Consider the following 16,842-nt stretch of genomic DNA (forward strand, 5'->3'; position numbering starts at 1 on the left):
CTGGGCAACCTTCATAACACAATTACACCGGAGCTGCAGACTGCATGAACCCATATTCAGGTATGAGCCACTGGTAGCATGTGCCAGCATCCACATATTTACCGCAGTCTCTGACTTCCTTTCTTTCACAGCGCTTCACAGTATACACCTGTCTATCCTTGCTTCTGCTCCCTGGACTGTAAACTCACAAAACAGAGGTAAGACAGTTTCACTCATAATCGCATTCCCAGCTCTGAGCCTGGAGTCAATGAAAGCATCTGTTGGTCTCTTTACTTTTAAAATACAGAAACACTGGGGCTAGAGCGAAAACACAGTGGGTAGGGCGTCTGTCTTGCACATGGCCGACCCAGGTTCGATTTCCAGCATCCCATATGTTCCCCTGAGCACCGCCAGGAGTGATTCCTGAGTGCAGAGCCAGGAGTAACCCCTGTGGAAAGCCAGGTGTGACCTCCCCCCTCCAAAAAAAGGAAAAAGATAAAATACAGGAACAGGGCTGGAGAGAGAGCACAGTGGGTGGGGCATTGGCCGTGCACATGGCCGACCTGGGTTCAATCCCCGACATCCTATATAATCCTCTGGCCCTTCTATGAACCTTTTTTGGGTTTTGAGTGTTGCAACTCAAGAGACTTAAAAGACATTCATCAGACTTCACTTTGAAATAAATTTCATAAAAATTTAGCTATTAAATTTCATAAAAATTTAGCTATTAAAAACTTGCATTTCCTCTGCCTTTTCATGCCCCCGTGAGGACACGTACACAAGTTTACAGTTAATATGTCCTCTGTCACACTTTTGTTAAAAATGCATTAAGGTTTTATATTTCTTAATACCTAGTCATCTCTGTTTGTGGAGCTCATGAGTTATGCTAGGAAAGCTCAGGTGCCATTTCCTAGCAGAAACAGGAGGTACTAAATCAAAAGGGATTTCCTGAGTAAAGAAACAAACGATGGTTATAATCACCAAAAGAAGGAAGGTAGGCAAGAAGGGAGGGAGGAGGAAGGGGAGGGACTGAGAGAAGCGCAGGAAGGAGGGAAAGAAGGGAAAGCGGAAGGAGAGGGAAAGTGGGGGGGGGACAGGAGCAAAAGTGGCCACGGGCCATAGAACGGGAGAGCTGGTCTACAGAACGGCTTCCTGAGAGATGGGGGGGGGGCTGGGGCACCGGTGGAGGGAAGCGAGCACTCTGGTGTCGAGCAGGGGCTGCAACGACGTGTGCACGAGACAATTATAAGTCCAGTACCTCAATTAAAAAAGGAAAACAGCAAAATAAAAAAGAGATAGAAGTCCTGGGGGCTGGAGCAATAGCACAGCAGGGAGGGCGTTTGCCTTGCACGCAGCCAACCCGGGTTCGATTCCCAACATCCCATATGGTCCCCTGAGCACTGCCAGGAGTAATTCCTGAGTGCAGAGCCAAGTGTGACCCAAAAAGAAAAAAATAAAAAAGAGATAGACATCCTAGTATGGGTCATGTATCAGCTATTTCTCGAACCTCGCCCCAGCTGCAGGAGACTAGGCTCCCGAACTGCTTTCTAAACTGAGTACAGAGTTTTCAACTGAGTCGGAAATGTTAAAATACTTAGTAAATTCTGTTGCTTTATGAATACTAAAACGTTGCAATAAGAGTCAAGATAGGCAATTATTTTCTAAAATGTCTTAAAATACACCCCTATAAAAGTTGGGCTCGGGGGTCGGGAGTGTAGGGCTGCCTTGCACACGGAAGCAACTACGTTTAACCCAGCACACCACAGGCCCACGAGCACGGCGCCCTGGACAGCCCTGAGCACCACTCGAGGCATCCCCGGTACCAGTGCCCAAGCAGCTGGGCCCACAGCACGGAAGCCCCCAGCAGGGCTGGTCGAGCATCCCTGGGAGGACCCCTCGGCAATGCCCCCCCCCAAAGGAAAAGGTTGAGTTCTGTGACACTGCATAGAATCTTTAGAGTCCCTCAAAGCATATACTGACTTTTATTCTTTTAAAATCCAACAAGTTACTTCCCAAACAAGCAACATACCCTGAGCTTAGACCACTCTGTGTCTTAGAAAGCACGCATGAATATCCTGCTCCCTGTGAGGAGAGGCTTCAGCGCCTGCTGGGAACCCAGAAACTCTCAGCAACGGTGACCAGGATCTGGGATGCGTGTGACCAGGAAAGGCCTGGATTCGCTCTAGAGTCTACATAGGAGTTCATTCTAAAGAACGCATTACAGAACACAAACACACAGACACAGACACACACATACACACAGAGGATCTGGGACGCATGTCACTGGGAAAGGCTTGAATTCACTCTAGAGTCTACATAGAAGTTCATTCTAAAGAATGCAACTAAGATTACATTACAGAACATGAACACACGAGAGAACACACACACACACACACACACACACACACACACACACACACACACACACACACAGGATCTGGGATGCATGTCACCGGAAAAGGCTTGGATTCGCTCTACAGTCTACATAGAAGTTCATGCTAGAGAACGCGACGCGGCTGGAGCAATAACACAACGGGTAAGGCATTTGCCTTGCACGTGGCTGACCTGGGTTCGATTCCCAGCATCCCATATGGTCCTCCAAGCACCGCCAGGAGTAATTCTTAAGTGCAGAGCAGGAGTAAAACCCTGTGCATCACCGGGTGTGACCCAAAAAGCAAAAAGAAAATAGCAAAAAAAAAAAAAAAAAAAGAACGAAACTAAGATTACATTACAGGACACGAACACACACACACACCCTTGAAAACCAATTCCCAGCATCAGCATAAGGGGTGCAGCTGAAGATCCTAACACGGAAAGAACAGGCAAGCAAAGCTCCTAACAGGCGTTGGTTTCTGATGGGAAAAGGAAGGTGCTGATGTCTGGAGAACACCACTGGGCCATGAAAGACTTAGTTGTGGGGATGTGAAATCGGGAACTGCACTTAAATCTATCAAGACTGTAAGCACTCAGCCAAGATGGTATCAGACAAAGAGGCAGAAATTAACAAGCGAGAGAACATTAAGCTGTCTTCATTTCGAGCACAGGGCCAAAGGCGAGGAAAGAGCTTTTATGCCTGATTTATAAGATATTGCTACAAATCACAGCCCAAACCTCCTGCGTCTGGCATGAATCACACACTAAACACACATGCTTCTCTGGTTCCTGAGGCCTCAAACAAAGCTCTGTGCCAAATATCAACCGGGTTAAGTTCGATAAAATCTTATGAAAACGGGCAGGCTTTCAGACCCCTGGGCTCTCTGCTGACTTTGAAGAAGTATTACAAAGAGAAAGTTCCAAGCAAAGACAAGTGGCATTATTTGGAAAAAAAAAGAAAAAACTCAAGGGAGCAGGGCATGAAGGCAGATCAGGAAGGAGCACTTCAGTACAAGTTTCAGCACCAGGCTCAGCTGAGCCAGAATAGCTCATGTTTCACTGTCCCCACATGCCAGGACCTGGGAGTGGTCCCTCTGGGTTTTTCTCAGCAGCTCTCTGGGGAAACCAAAGAGGCCGAAGATGCTAACATTCCCCGAGAAAGCAGGTTCTCAGCAACTGGCGGTCCTGATGCCTCTGGCTTGTGTTAACCTAAAGTTGCCAGGACTTGGGACTAAAGGAAAAAAAATAAAATCCCACACAGAAAAAGGGACCCGGAGAAACAGAAGAGAAAACTGGGTCTCCGGCAATTCTGAGATCATACAAATGTGCGTCCGGTTTAAAGTGTCTATGCCTGCCCCCCCCCCTTTTTTTAATTGAATCACAGTGAGATACAGTTACAAGCGTTCACAGTTGAGTTTCGATCATACAATGATCAAACACCCATCCCTCCACCAGTGCACATTCCCCACCACCAATGATCCCAGTATACCCCCCCTTCCCCACCCTCCTCCTGCCTCCATGGCAGACATCATTCCCCATACTCTCTCTCTACTTTGGGGCATTATGGTTTGCAACACAGACACTAAGAGGCTATCACGTTTGGTCCTTCACTTCCAGCACACATCTCCCATCCCGACTGATTCCTCCAGCCATCACTGTCTTAGGGATCCCTTCTCTATTCCAGCTGCCTTTCCTCCCTCCCCAACCCCCCCCACCCCGCCGTGAGGAAGGCTTCCAGCTCTGGGCCTGGCCTATTCTTAATCACAGCTCCCGGGTGCCCCACTTACTGGAATGTAGTAGATGCCCATCTTGGGGGCTTCGTTGGCAGTGAGAAGCATTCCTGGAAATAAACACAATCAGAAAGGTGAGCACGTGGGGGGAAGGAAAGAACCCTTTCATCACACATTCTGAGAGGCCTGACGTGAGCAGAACTAGACGGATGGCAGAAGCCGGGCACGGGGAATGCGGGTGGTGGCGAGGCTGGTATCTGGGCAGGGCACCATCAGACCTCGGGAAGAACGCCCTTCCTGGCTGCGGCTGCTCAGGCTCTGAGTTCCAGAGAAGCTCCAACCAGAGAGGGCTCAGATCGACACAAGCACGGCGCTGTTTTCCCAGGGGAGAGCGGAAGTGCCCGGCTCCGAGGCAGCAGCAGGCCGCGCCAGCACGTCGCCACGATCAGCATCAGGGCGTACAGGCCGCTGCTTCCACCACCCGGGGATCGGACAGCCAGGCCCAGGGCGCCTGCCGTGCCAGTGTTGAGGTTCCTGGGTCTGCGCCCTGGCACCACCACCCCTTTCCCACCAAAGTAAATTATTTCCACAAAGTTTCACAGCAAAGTAGCTCCTAGTTTCAGTTTTAAAACTTCATGCTGAGGCTGGAGTGGCAGTACAGCGGGGAGGGCGTTTGCCCTGCATGCAGCTAACCCGGGTTCAATCCCCGACATCTCACATGGCCCTCCAAGCACCGCCAGGAGTAATTCTCCAGTGCAGAGCCAGGAGTAACCCCTGTGCAGAGCCAGGTGTGACCCAAAAAGCAAAAGAAGAAAAAGAATTAAAAACAATAACAAAAAAAATGTCATGCCTACCCAGAGGGGAGTGGGTGAGTTCTCCTCCCCTCCCCAAGGGACCCAGCCCCGGCAGGCGAAAACCTCCAAAACTCAACCGCCGCCAAGCCCACGGCCGCTCTCCCATGCTCAGACACCACCAATATAGCATGAGCAGCACACCACAGGTGATGGGGTTTAAAGCAGAAGGCAACCAAACTTAGGGGGAAATACATGTATACAGATACCGATAAAAGCACACAAGGCTCAACCTTTAACAACATGTTATTAATCTCTTAAAGAAGGGCTAAATGGCTCCTGGGTGAAATACAACAATTTTCACATACTTTCCTCTAGGAAACCTTTCTTGGATCATTTTTAGCAGATTATTCATAACAAGCAATACAAAATAAATTATTTCCTTGGGGGCTGAGTTTGGGGTTCGAGATAGAACTATCTGAATTATGGTGGTGGGAGGGTGTAATGGTGGTGGGGCTGGCGTTCGGAGTATTAAGTGTAACCAAATATTGTGAACAACTTTATAAAAATAAATTTTAAAACAAAAAAATAAAACTTCATGTCTGACACGAAAACCAAGTGACTTAAGGGACGTGCTCTAATGTAGCTGTGACATTAAAGGCCCTGGGGATGTCACAGCCCTTACGATGGTAACTGAATGTACAAGGGAATTTTAAGACATTCATGCAAGAGAGTGGTAATAATTTTGCTTTTATAGGGGGCTACACACTTTGTGCTGTGACCCGGTGTCCCACATTCTGAGCTGTGACTCCGCATCCTACACAGTGTGCTGTGACCCCTTGTTTCATACAGTGTGCCGTAACCCCGCGACCCACAGCATGTGCTGTGGGGAGAACCACATTTGGCTACTCCAGGATCTGTGCTCAGGGGTCACTCCAGCAGTGCTTGGGGGGTCCAAGCAATGCCAGGGTTCAAACCCAGCCCTCCCACATATGCAAAGCATGTGCACTGAGCACAGTGAACTACCTCTGTGGCCCCAGGACCACATCTCACAGGTAATTCCAAAGTGCAAGCAAGTCCTGAACTAGGACCAAGACAGACACACAGACACAGACAGACACAAACACACACACACACACACACACACACACACACACACACAGATGAAAACATTCAAAAGGACTAAGTCAAGAATGTACATCTATGGGGCTGGAGTGATATTACAGTGGGGAGGGCATTTGACTTCCATGCAGCCGACCCAGGTTCAATCCCCAGCATCCCACATGGTCCCCCAGTGCCAGGATTAATTCCTGAGTACAGAGCCAGGAGTAACCCCTGAGCTCTGCTGGGTGTGACCCAAAAACAAAACAAAAGGAAAGTAAGTCTAGGAATGTACATCTACTATACAACTAAGCAAGAATGTGTATGTAGGGGCTGGATAGCACAGTGGGTAAGGCCTTGCACACAGCCAACCTGATTTAATCCCCGGCACCACGTACGGCTCCCCCCGCCTCCATCCCCAGCAGTACTGGTTAAGCCCTGGTACCACCAGGTGTGACGTGAACAAACAAAAATCATAATGCTCATCTAAATTAAGCCAAAAGAAAAAGAAAAAAACAACAACGACAACAAAACAGGGCTGTTCCTAGCTCGTGGCCCCAATGAAGCCTTTCACTCCGGCGCTCCTGCTGCGAATGGAAGCGAGCACTCAGGCCAGCGGGGCGAGACTCACTCCCGCTGTGTCCCAGGTCCATTTCCCCGACGCTTTCAACATGCTGCGGAAGTTCCGGGGATGGAAGAGACTTCCCAACCAAAAAAGCTAAAAACGTGGCTCCTGCTGGGCCCCTGAGCCTGGCCCGATGCTGGCGTGCCCGCCCGGCAGGGAACATTCCTCAGGGGGGCAGAGCCACACCCACCTGGCCAGCCACAGAGCCGAGCTAATCCCATCCGCAAAGGCATCCGGGCTGGAAGCGCGCCTGTCCATATATGGGCAATGGTACAGGCCAACCAGCCACCGCGCCCAAAACCAATCTCAGATGGCAAAGGCACACGGCCCCACAGAGCCCAGGGCGGACAGGAAGTCCCTAACGAGAAGCAGACAACGACACCGGACCAGGAGTCAGTCCAGAACCCGAGGGGAACCTAGGTGAGAGCTGGGGAAAGCAGATCCACAGAGGGGACAGTGGTCCACGTGTGGGGTGTGGGGGGAACAGCTCAGAGAGCTGGAGCACGTCCACAGCATACAGTAGACCCAAGTTCCAGTCCCAGTACCACTGAGCACCACCAAGGGCAGCCCTCCCGGACCCCAGCACTGACCTGCCCGGCACATACGACCCCCAAAACAGGTGCAACGCATGCCCACATGTACCTTAAGGCTCCTGGAACAGCACGTAACGCCTGTACCATCAGCGTGTGCTCCCAGCAGCGTGTAAGGCAGCAATACGCCAGGCTGAGTGCAGACACTGAAAGAAGAACTCAGGAACCCGGGCAACGACAGCATGGCGCCTTCCCGGCGTCCCGAGATGCAACTGTGCACGCTCCTTCCTCCAGCAACTCGTTCCTGCTGCATTTTACAAAACTATCCATTCACGGGCATGGTGGAAACACACAAAGCTCTGGTCCTTCCCCAGACGGGTCAGACACACGGGACAGCAGGACAGCTCGGAACAGGCAAGCGCTGACCGGGCGCAGGGGAGAATCCCGGGCGCTCCCTCCCCGGGCCAGCCTCTGAGAAAGCTCTCACAAACACAAGGTCACAGCACACGGGGTGGGACGCGGGGGTCAAGGGCAGGCCTGGACGCGGACGCTCCCCCCGGTTCTTTGCTCTGCACCGTGACAGACGGAGCCACTTGGCCCTGGGCCTAGGGACTCCCCAGAAGCCCCCAGAAGCCCTGGTGGTGGGGGAGAAAAGGAGGGCCGGGCAACTGATCAGAGCACTCGGCCTGAAATCAACCTTCCCGAGTGGGAAACTCATCGGTCTCTTCCTGCCACCGGCGCAGTGGGACCCCGTGAGCCTGATTCCACAGGGGGGCGTGGTCTGGGCGTGGGCTGAATCCACCAGGGCTGCAGCCCCCTTGGCCCACACAGCGGCCAGGACACGGGGGACGCGGGCGAGACAGCGGGAGGAGCAGGAGAGGAGGGACAGCGAAACCATGTCTCAGTGCTCCGAGTCGCCTGAGCGTTAGACCCACGTTACCAAACAGTAATTGTGATTCGGCTTTAATTACGCCGAAATGAGTAAGCGGGAAGATAAAGGAAGGAGCTTTCAGCTTTTCCAGAATGTGGACGAGGATTAAGCACAGAACACGGAGGGTGTGCAAGGGGTGAGGTGTGGTAAGGCCGGGGGAAGACGGCGCGGCCCGTGAGTCAGCCGCGCTCCCGGCAGGGCCTGGACAGGCAGGCGAGGCCTCCTCCCCCGCTGCCGGCGACCTCGTGAGGCGCGTCACCTGCCTCATTTCTGGGCTCGGTTAACTTCTAAGAAGCGAGCTCTCAGCAACAAGCCTGGCTCTCCACAAGCCACGGCTCCGGCAAGCCGTGGCCTGGGGTCACCCTCGCAGACCCCACACTCTGCCAAGTAGCCCTAGGGACAACATCTCCACCGGTGTCGTAGGAAAGGCGCCTGGAGCTGGCAGAGAAGGCTAAAGGACACCATGAAGATTAGCCGCAGATAGCCAGAGAGAATCCGCCGGGAAGACGCCTGGCCTGACCCTGGGGACTGATGCCACGGGCAAAGAAACTCAAGGACCCTACACAGTCAATACGGGTTTGCCTGAGAAACCTCAGCAACCCCCATGCCCACCCCACCCCCCGCACACGCAAAAAAAGGCCAAGAAAGGCATTTTAGGGGCAACTCGGGCAAGCTGAAGATGGTCTGGCTGCGAGAGCGGATTCAGGACAGACTCGCCCCCCGGGAGCCCAGGCCTCCCCCAGACCCCACTCTGCTCCCCAGCGCGCCGCAGAACTGTGCCGGGGGGCAGGCGTCGTGACTCCAGAAGCCTCGACGCTCCACCCTCAGCCCCAGGGCCAAGGATGCTCAGCGGCTCTCTCGGGGAAACAGAGGCACACCTGACCCCATTCCCCACGTGGCCGTGTTGGAAACGCTTCACGGCGCAACACTGGAGGGGAGCGACCTTTCTTTCCTGGGAACTGGGAATAATGCGGACCAGGGGCTCCTCGCGGTTCCCGTGACGCCTGGGTGGCATTTCAGCCTGGCGGCCAGATGGTCCGTCTTACGGCGACTTTGCCAGCGGCCGTGGTGCCAAGCCGCAGGGCCCCACCCAGCCAAGCAGGGGTGCGGCTGTGCTCCCGGACAACTCCTTCCGCCCCAAGACCCTCACTTTGAATTCCAGCTTTGAATTCCACGTACGTGCCACCTGTCACACATGGTTCTTTTGTTTTTGTTTTCTTTAAACACTTAAAAGTGTGACAATCATTCTTAACTCAGGCTGGAAAAAAACAAAACAAAACACAACTTGCCAATCTCTGACACAGACATTTTTTAGTCTAGGATTTTGGTAATTGTTCCTGGGGGAGGCTGCGGAGGGGAGACGCATCTACAGCAGTGCTCGGGGGTCTCTCTGGGCGGTGCTAAGGAGCCACGTGGTGCCAGGATCATGCCTAGCCCGCCCGCCAGCCCTCGGAGCTCTCTATGAACCCAGACTTTTAAAAAGCTACTATTTGTTGAACCACCATGAATTACAAAGTTACAAAGTTATTCACAATTGACTTTCAAGTACCCAATGTTCTGGTACCTGTCCCTTCACCAGCGTCCACTTCCCTTACCACTGTCCCCAGCCTGCCTCTATGCCAGGCACTTTTTTCCCCTTTATTCCTTCTAGGCACTGTGGTTTGCAGCACTGTTGCGCATGTCACTCTACCTCCACTCAGCTCCCAGTCCTCATCCAGAGTGGCCACTGCCCTCTGTCACTGTCACTCACTGTCACGGTGGCCCCTTCCCTGCCGAGCCCTCCAGCCCCCACTGTGGCATGCTTCCTACTAAGGGCAGTTTCTTCCAGGCACTTCTCAGTGCGACAATGCCTTCCGTACAGACTGCCAACTCTTCCTTTACGAGGAACTTTCTGCATCTGTGTTTAATTTTGAAATTATACTACGAACAATTAAAACAACATTAAATGTTATTTTCTTCATCACATAAATGTTCTAGAAATATTTCCCAGAGACACCCTTCTGATTTTCATTAAAAAGCGTACACTGGCTTTTTAATAGGGCTCAGCAGAGGCATGCATAAGACCTGGGTTCAATCCCCAGCATCACACACACACACACACACACACACACACACACACACACACACACACATTTATCATGAGAGGATAAAGCTAAAACACCTAGAACTTGATGTGGGCCCCGTGCGGCTGGGGGGTAAAGAAACCCCAAACTTGCATCCGTTCTCTGCTCCACTCACACACACCAAGGCAGGCTGTCCTCCACCCTCCAGGCTGGCTGGCCTCTCTCCCCAGCCCCATCCACTACACGGTGGCCCACTCCAGCGGGCGTCTGAAGAATGGGTTTCTGCGCAGTCTGAGATGAGGCTGGGTCTTTTTCGAAGAGGGCTTCCTCCCTAAGTGGTCGCACCGCTGCGGGTTAACCGGCCCTTCCGGGCAACACAGAGAGGGAGCGGGGGTCAAGCACAAGAACCGGCCTCCAAGGGCCTGACCACAGAAGGGCGCGGACCAGGCCTCCCCGGCAGCCCAGGCGCGGCACAGGCTCCGGCGGGCAGCCCCAGGGGCCTCTGCCTTCCATTCTCGGCTGCGACGGGAAAGCCAGGAGCAGCTCCTGGCCTCAGCAGCCCCCGTGCCACTGACTAACCCACAGGTGCTGCTATACCTATCCTGCACCTTCTCGCAAAATACACGATCTCAGTCGAGGCCAGCAGTGGTTAACAGAAACATTATGCGAGCCGTGTGTTTTTGAAATCATCTAGCAGGCACATCAAGAAAGACAATAAATAGGTATGGGCTGAGAGACACCCCAACAGGCTGAGTGCAGCCTCTGCAGGCAGGAGGGCCGGGGTCCACCAGGCTGCAGGGCCCTGGGCACTGCTGGGGGTGACCCCTAAGCACTCCGGCCTATGGCCCAACATCCCCCCTCCAAGGAATAAAAATCCCAAGAAAAAATTAATTTTAATAGATCTTATTAACCTAGTAGACCCCCAATATTTTCAACACACGGTCAGTATTTGAAATTAACAATTGACATCACACCCTTTTCCATAATATGATATGGGTTTGAGTTTTCTTTTTTTTGCTTTTTGGGTCACACCCGGCGATGCACAGGGGTTACCCCTGGCTCTGCACTCAGGAATTACCCATCTGGCGGTGCTCAGGGACCATATGGGATGCTGGGAATCGAACCCGGGTCGGCCGCGTGCAAGGCAAACGCCCTACCCGCTGTGCTATCGTTCCAGCCCCAGGGTTTGAGTTTTCTACCTGGAGCACACTCCCATTTGAAACGCTGCAGTGCTCAGTGGCCACGTGGGGCCAGCCCCCTAGACAGCAGGGGTGAGAACCTCTCTCAATGCTGCCCCCGTCCTTCCAACTCCCCCCACGCAGCGCCCTCAGCCCAGGGGCTTCACGCATCGTCCTACAGAGCCTGGCACCCAGGTCAGATCACTGGACACTCACAAGGACCCCAGCGTCCTGCAGGTTGTTCCCAGATTCACCAGAATCCCGGCTGACACCCTTGCCCCCGCTAGGATGATAAAAACCCGCTCAGCTGCCAGAGGTGAAAACTCATGACCAAGACCCAGCGTTTCCCACCTCTCCTGAAGGGCAGAGCGCTCCTAAGGCGGGTCTGGGCTCCGGGCTCAGGAAAGGCCTGTCCTACCCCACCCTGCTCGGTGACCAGCCCCAGGAAGGGAAGCCACGTTCTCTCCTTCCTCGAGATGTAAGAAAGACGAAAGTGTGGGCCAATGACTCCAGTCTCACACAAAGGTTAAGTGATCGACTCCACTACAGCACCCGTCACCGAGACTGGCGAGGGCACCAGGAACTCTCCGCTCGCTCCTTCCCACCGCCACTGCTCCGATCCTCAGTGCTTGCTGGACGGTCCGCCTTAGCTTTGGCTCCCCTTCAAATGGCAGTTTCTGTCCTAGCCACTCGACACCTCGGCTACTGGTAATTTCAAGCCCTCCCTCTGATACACACATCTCAGAACTCATCTGCGCAGATTCACTTGTCCAGAGAGAGACTCCAGTTTCTACTGTGCCCTGAACCCCGTGCTCAAGCCCCAGACCCGGGGGGCGGCAGGGAAGAGGGGGCCAGGGCTCACGCAGGGCGCCCGTTAGCCACATGCATTTCTGTGTCAGGACTGCAGATGAGACTATGAAATAGATGACACCCCAGGTGCTTGCCTGTACGGTCCCCCCAGCACTGCCCGGAGCACTGAGCCCAGAGTAGCCAAAAAAATAAAATAAAATAAAATAAAATAAAATAAAATAAAAGCTCCCCTCAGGGGACTCTGTTGGGAAACCAGGTTGGTGACCCTCGACCATCCCCCCACCGCCATCCCATTGCTTCCTAATACTGAAATGTTCAAAAAAACCATCCTTCTATGTTCGACCTCTCTCCCTGGTCTCCGTTCTCGGTATTACATCTCAATCCTTTCAATTCTAATCCATTAGGGGCTTCCAAAATTACTGGCCTACTGTGCCCTCTTCAGAAAACAAATGGACGAACAAATAAGGCACTCAGCACCCCCTGCAAACGGACCTTTTTGTAAGCAAACAGAAAGCGCCTCCCAATTGTACCTGAGGCTACTAAGGCCCCCAGGGGGACCTTGTCCACTTTCCTTGATGGCTAGACACACCCTCCAGACACACTCTGCACAGTCTCATCTACAAGCCAGCCGGACCGACCACTCAGCGGGGCCTGGGGAGAGGGCCCCCTCCCACCCACCCACCCCGACACAGGAGACCCCTCCCTGCCCCAAGCAAGGTCGGAGGTAACCAAATCTCCTATCCGGCCCTCTCACTCTCCTGCTGAAGGACCCTCAACCCCAGCTACGGAATTTCACTCTTCTCTGACCGTCAGCATCCACTCTGCCCCTCATGCTGTTCAAGGATCATCTGTCCAGACCCACCAGAACTTTCCTGTCCTGCCCTGGGCCCCACTGTTTGACTGATGGGTGCTGAGTGTTCCCTACAGAGGGGCCCCCGAGGCTGGACCTTGAAATCGCTCAGCTCCCTGACCCAGCAGCCAGCGACAGGGGAGCTACCAAGACCCACAGCTGCGGCAGCCGGCTCTGTTGTTATTATGAGGCAATTCTGGTCTTCTCCCGATCCCGAACCCTGATTTCCACATACTCTTACTAATCACGTAAAGAGCTAAAGAGCACACGAAAATAGCATCGCACCTGCTACCCATCTAAACACCGCGACTTGCTCGGACTGAGTCACTGCCTCGGCCACTTTCTGAATCATCCACACCACTTCCTGTCCCTGATTCAAATAAGGACAACAGCCAAGAATTGCCCTGAGCGAGCCCAATCTTGACTGAAGTAGTAAAGCCCAAGAAAGCATATCCTTGAACAACATGTCGCTACATACCTGAGTTGGGGTAGAGGCAGACATCATTAATGTCGTGTTCGGGCTCCAAGGAAGTGAATATTTTTCCCTAAAAGAGTTAACCAAAAAGAAATGACTGATATAGTTAAAGGAAGACCTGGCGGGCAATGTCACGCAAAAGAAAACACACGGGAAGCGATGCAATGCAGTTACATAACGCCAAGTACCAAACCACAAAATTCCTTCATAAAACAATCGTGGAGAGTTTAATCAGCGCACCAAGTGCTCCCACTTTAGAAATGAGGACCACGGGCAAGACGCCTTCATCCAGAAAAGAAATACAAAGTGTTAAGGGTTATGTCGACACAGTACGAAAATAGTAAGGTCTAATATTTCTAACCCTTTACAATTAAGGCTGGGGGTTGTTACTCGGTAGAAAAATGTACAAGGCCCAGGCTTCAAGCCCTGACACCAAGCTAAAGAAGATAAAGCAGGGCAAGAACAGCAAGGGGGAAAGTCTCATAATCTAGTTAAACCTGGAATCAAAGAAACTAAAAGAAAGGACCGGGGACGTGGCCAGGGGTCAGCATGGTACAGCGAGGACGATTGCGTGCCAAACTGAGGTCCTGAGGAAGATCAAATACAACAATGGCAATAAAATATCTTACAGGACCAGAGACCTAGTACAGTGGGCAAGCAACTGCCTTGCGTATGGCCACGCTGGGTTTGACACCCCCCAAGCACGAGGTATGGTTCCCTGGGTCCAGGGAACCCCCTAAGCACAGAGCCCAGGAGGAAGCATTAAGCACAGCCAATTGTAGTCCCAAAACCTAAATAAAATACCTTGTGAAAGGAAATCCTATAAACATATCAAGCATGCATTATTATATAGTCTAACAATCACTGTATCACTGTCATCCCATTGCTCACTGATTTGCCTGGGCGGGCACCAGTAACGTCTCCATTGTGAGACTTGTTACTGTTTTTGGCATATCAAATATGCAACGGGGAACTTGCCAGGCTCTGCCATTCGGATGAGATAATCCCGGTAGTTTGCTGGGCTCTCCAAGAGGGGCAGAGGAATCGAACCCGGGTCATCCTCGTGCAAGGCAAATGCCCTACCCGTTGTGCTCTCGCTCCAGCCATATTTCAATTTTACATGTGGGAGCGGGGCAGGCTGTAGTCTTTACTTTTTTTTTTAGGAGTTTGGGGATACCCGGACTCAAGCCCGGGTCAGGCCCACGCAGGACAAGTGCGGTTCCCTCCCAAGCGATCTGTGCATAAACACTAAAGAGAAGCTTAAGAAGAAAAAAGACAGAAGATGGGAATGGAAAAAGACCATGAGAAGCATGAACACAGAAAGCAAGTCAAGCAAAACTAAGTAATCTGGGTGTTGGTCGACAGTTTTTAGTCATAAGAAACAACAATGCTGAAATACAATTATTGTAAAAACTAACGCGTGATGCTTTCAAAAACTGATACTGAAAATCCCTGCCAGATCTTGCCTCTATTAACTCATTAGCAGAAGCCCCAATGGCAAAAGTTGGGGGGAGGGGGAAGAGGAGGGTAGGGGGAGTGGGGGTGGTTACATGGTTACAGTTAAAGCATAGGGAAGGTGGCTGTTTTTACACTTCCTAAAAAAAGTCAAGTCCTGGGGCTGGAGCGATAGCACAGCGGCTAGGGCGTTTGTCTTGCACGCGGCAGACCCGGGTTCGATTCCCAGCACCCCATATGGTCCCCTGAGCACTGCCAGGAGTAATGCCTGAGTGCATGAACCAGGAATAACCCCTGTGCATTGCCAGGTGTGATCCAAAAAGCAAATAAATAAATTAATTAAAAAAAAAAAAGTCAAGTCCTAATTCAAAAGCATAAATAAAATAAAATTGACACAACCCTCCCCCTTATTCCCAAGATCCCGAATGAAACAGGGAGGAAAGAAAAGGGGGGGGTCAGACTCATAGCGCAGAACAAAACAAAGGGCAGATGCCTCTGGAGATAGGGCAGTGGGCGGGGCACTTGCCTTGCAGGTGACCAGCCCAAGTGAGAACCCCCTGAACCTGGAGGGGGAGGCGGAGGGGGCGGGGTGGGGGCCTACCCCCACACTGCTAACAGGCACCACCTTTAGGACAACAGGAGGCAGGGGAAGGGTGGCTTCTACCCTACCGGCATTCGATACATTTCTTAAAATCAGAAAGTAAGCACTTAGAGTGTCTCATGGTAATGATGGTCTTCTATTAAAAATAAATCAGAACTTGGACAGCCAGAATAAAAGTAAAGGGATTTTGGCCTGGAGGGGGGGCGGTGCTCTTCCTAAGACTTGTCCAGTTTGGTGCTCACGGCCAGCAGCCCCGTCGGTTCTGGGAGGCGTCATTTGGGCTCTCCTTCCAAGAACCTCCAGGAGCTGGAAGCGCCTCATCTTCCCCTGCCATGAACCGAGTTCCAGGAACCCGGGGCCCCCGAGGGGAGCACACTGCTCTGAAGACAACAGGTGCAGAGGGGAAAGGAAAGCTAAACTCAAAAAAGGACAAATTGAAATCAGTAAGCTTTGCTATGCCATGGATGATCCCTGAAAATGAGGAAAGATGGTATCGAAGACTCTCCAGATATGTTTAAGAAGACGGGGAAGAGTGGCAGAAAGGGGAGGTTGTTTTGCTCTGATTGAGGTGGGAAGCAGGTATAAAAGGGAGATGCATAATAACGATACGGAAGGATAATTGGCTCATAAAGGCTTTCAAAGGGTTCTGAGAATCCCTCAAGACTGAGGAAAGGGCGTTCATGGGTCCAGTTCTTTTTCCCTTTTACATTTTTATTGCAACAGCTTAGGTAACGCTTTTACAACAGTGGTCCGTACACGGTGTTGATGGAAAGTTCCTGCACTTCACCGTGAGTAAAGCAACCGTTATACCATGTTTACGACAAAGGTCTGTGCACGGTGTTGATGGAAAGTTACTGCACTTCACCGTGAGTAAAGCAACCGTTATACCATGTTTACGACAATGGTCCGGGCAGAGGTGTTGACAGAAAGTTACCGCACTTCACCATGAGTAAAGCATGGGGTTACATTCTAGCACTGTCCCCACCCACCTCCAGCCCCCCACCCCTCATTTCTTCCTGCTTGGTAATCCCTGTTTTATAATCCAAGACCAAGGCCCTGTCATCATGCAGCATTGTTTCTTCCTTTGTTTTGCTTTCCCGGGTACCACAGATGAGTGAGATCACCTGGTATTTGTCCTTCCTCTGACTGACTTAACAAGAAACCCGCAAATTCCACCCACGCTGCAGTGAAATGCCAGAGTTCATCTTCTCTTCCGGCTGCACAATATTCCCGTGTGCCCCTGCTGGAGCTCACCCATTCGCCTGTTCTCGGACACGGGGGTTATTTCCCGGCTATGCCCTCGCTGCTGCACGGAGTCTACAGAGGGGTGCGGGCATCATTCTGAATCAA

General features: G+C 52.1%; 1 protein-coding gene across 1 annotated transcript in view; it reads right to left on the minus strand.

Moving 5' to 3' along the window:
- Positions 1-16,842, minus strand: part of NOL10 (nucleolar protein 10) — an 81,727-nt gene that overhangs the window by 45,971 nt on the left and 18,914 nt on the right. Inside the window, exons 12-13 of the mRNA XM_004609411.3 lie at positions 13,440-13,506; positions 4,140-4,192 (exon numbers count right to left, since the gene is read on the minus strand). Of these exons, the coding sequence (XP_004609468.1) occupies positions 4,140-4,192; positions 13,440-13,506 (120 nt within the window). The remainder of the gene's footprint in view (positions 1-4,139; positions 4,193-13,439; positions 13,507-16,842) is intronic.

This window comes from Sorex araneus, chromosome X, assembly GCF_027595985.1.
Source record: "Sorex araneus isolate mSorAra2 chromosome X, mSorAra2.pri, whole genome shotgun sequence".
Classification (NCBI taxonomy): domain Eukaryota; kingdom Metazoa; phylum Chordata; class Mammalia; order Eulipotyphla; family Soricidae; genus Sorex; species Sorex araneus.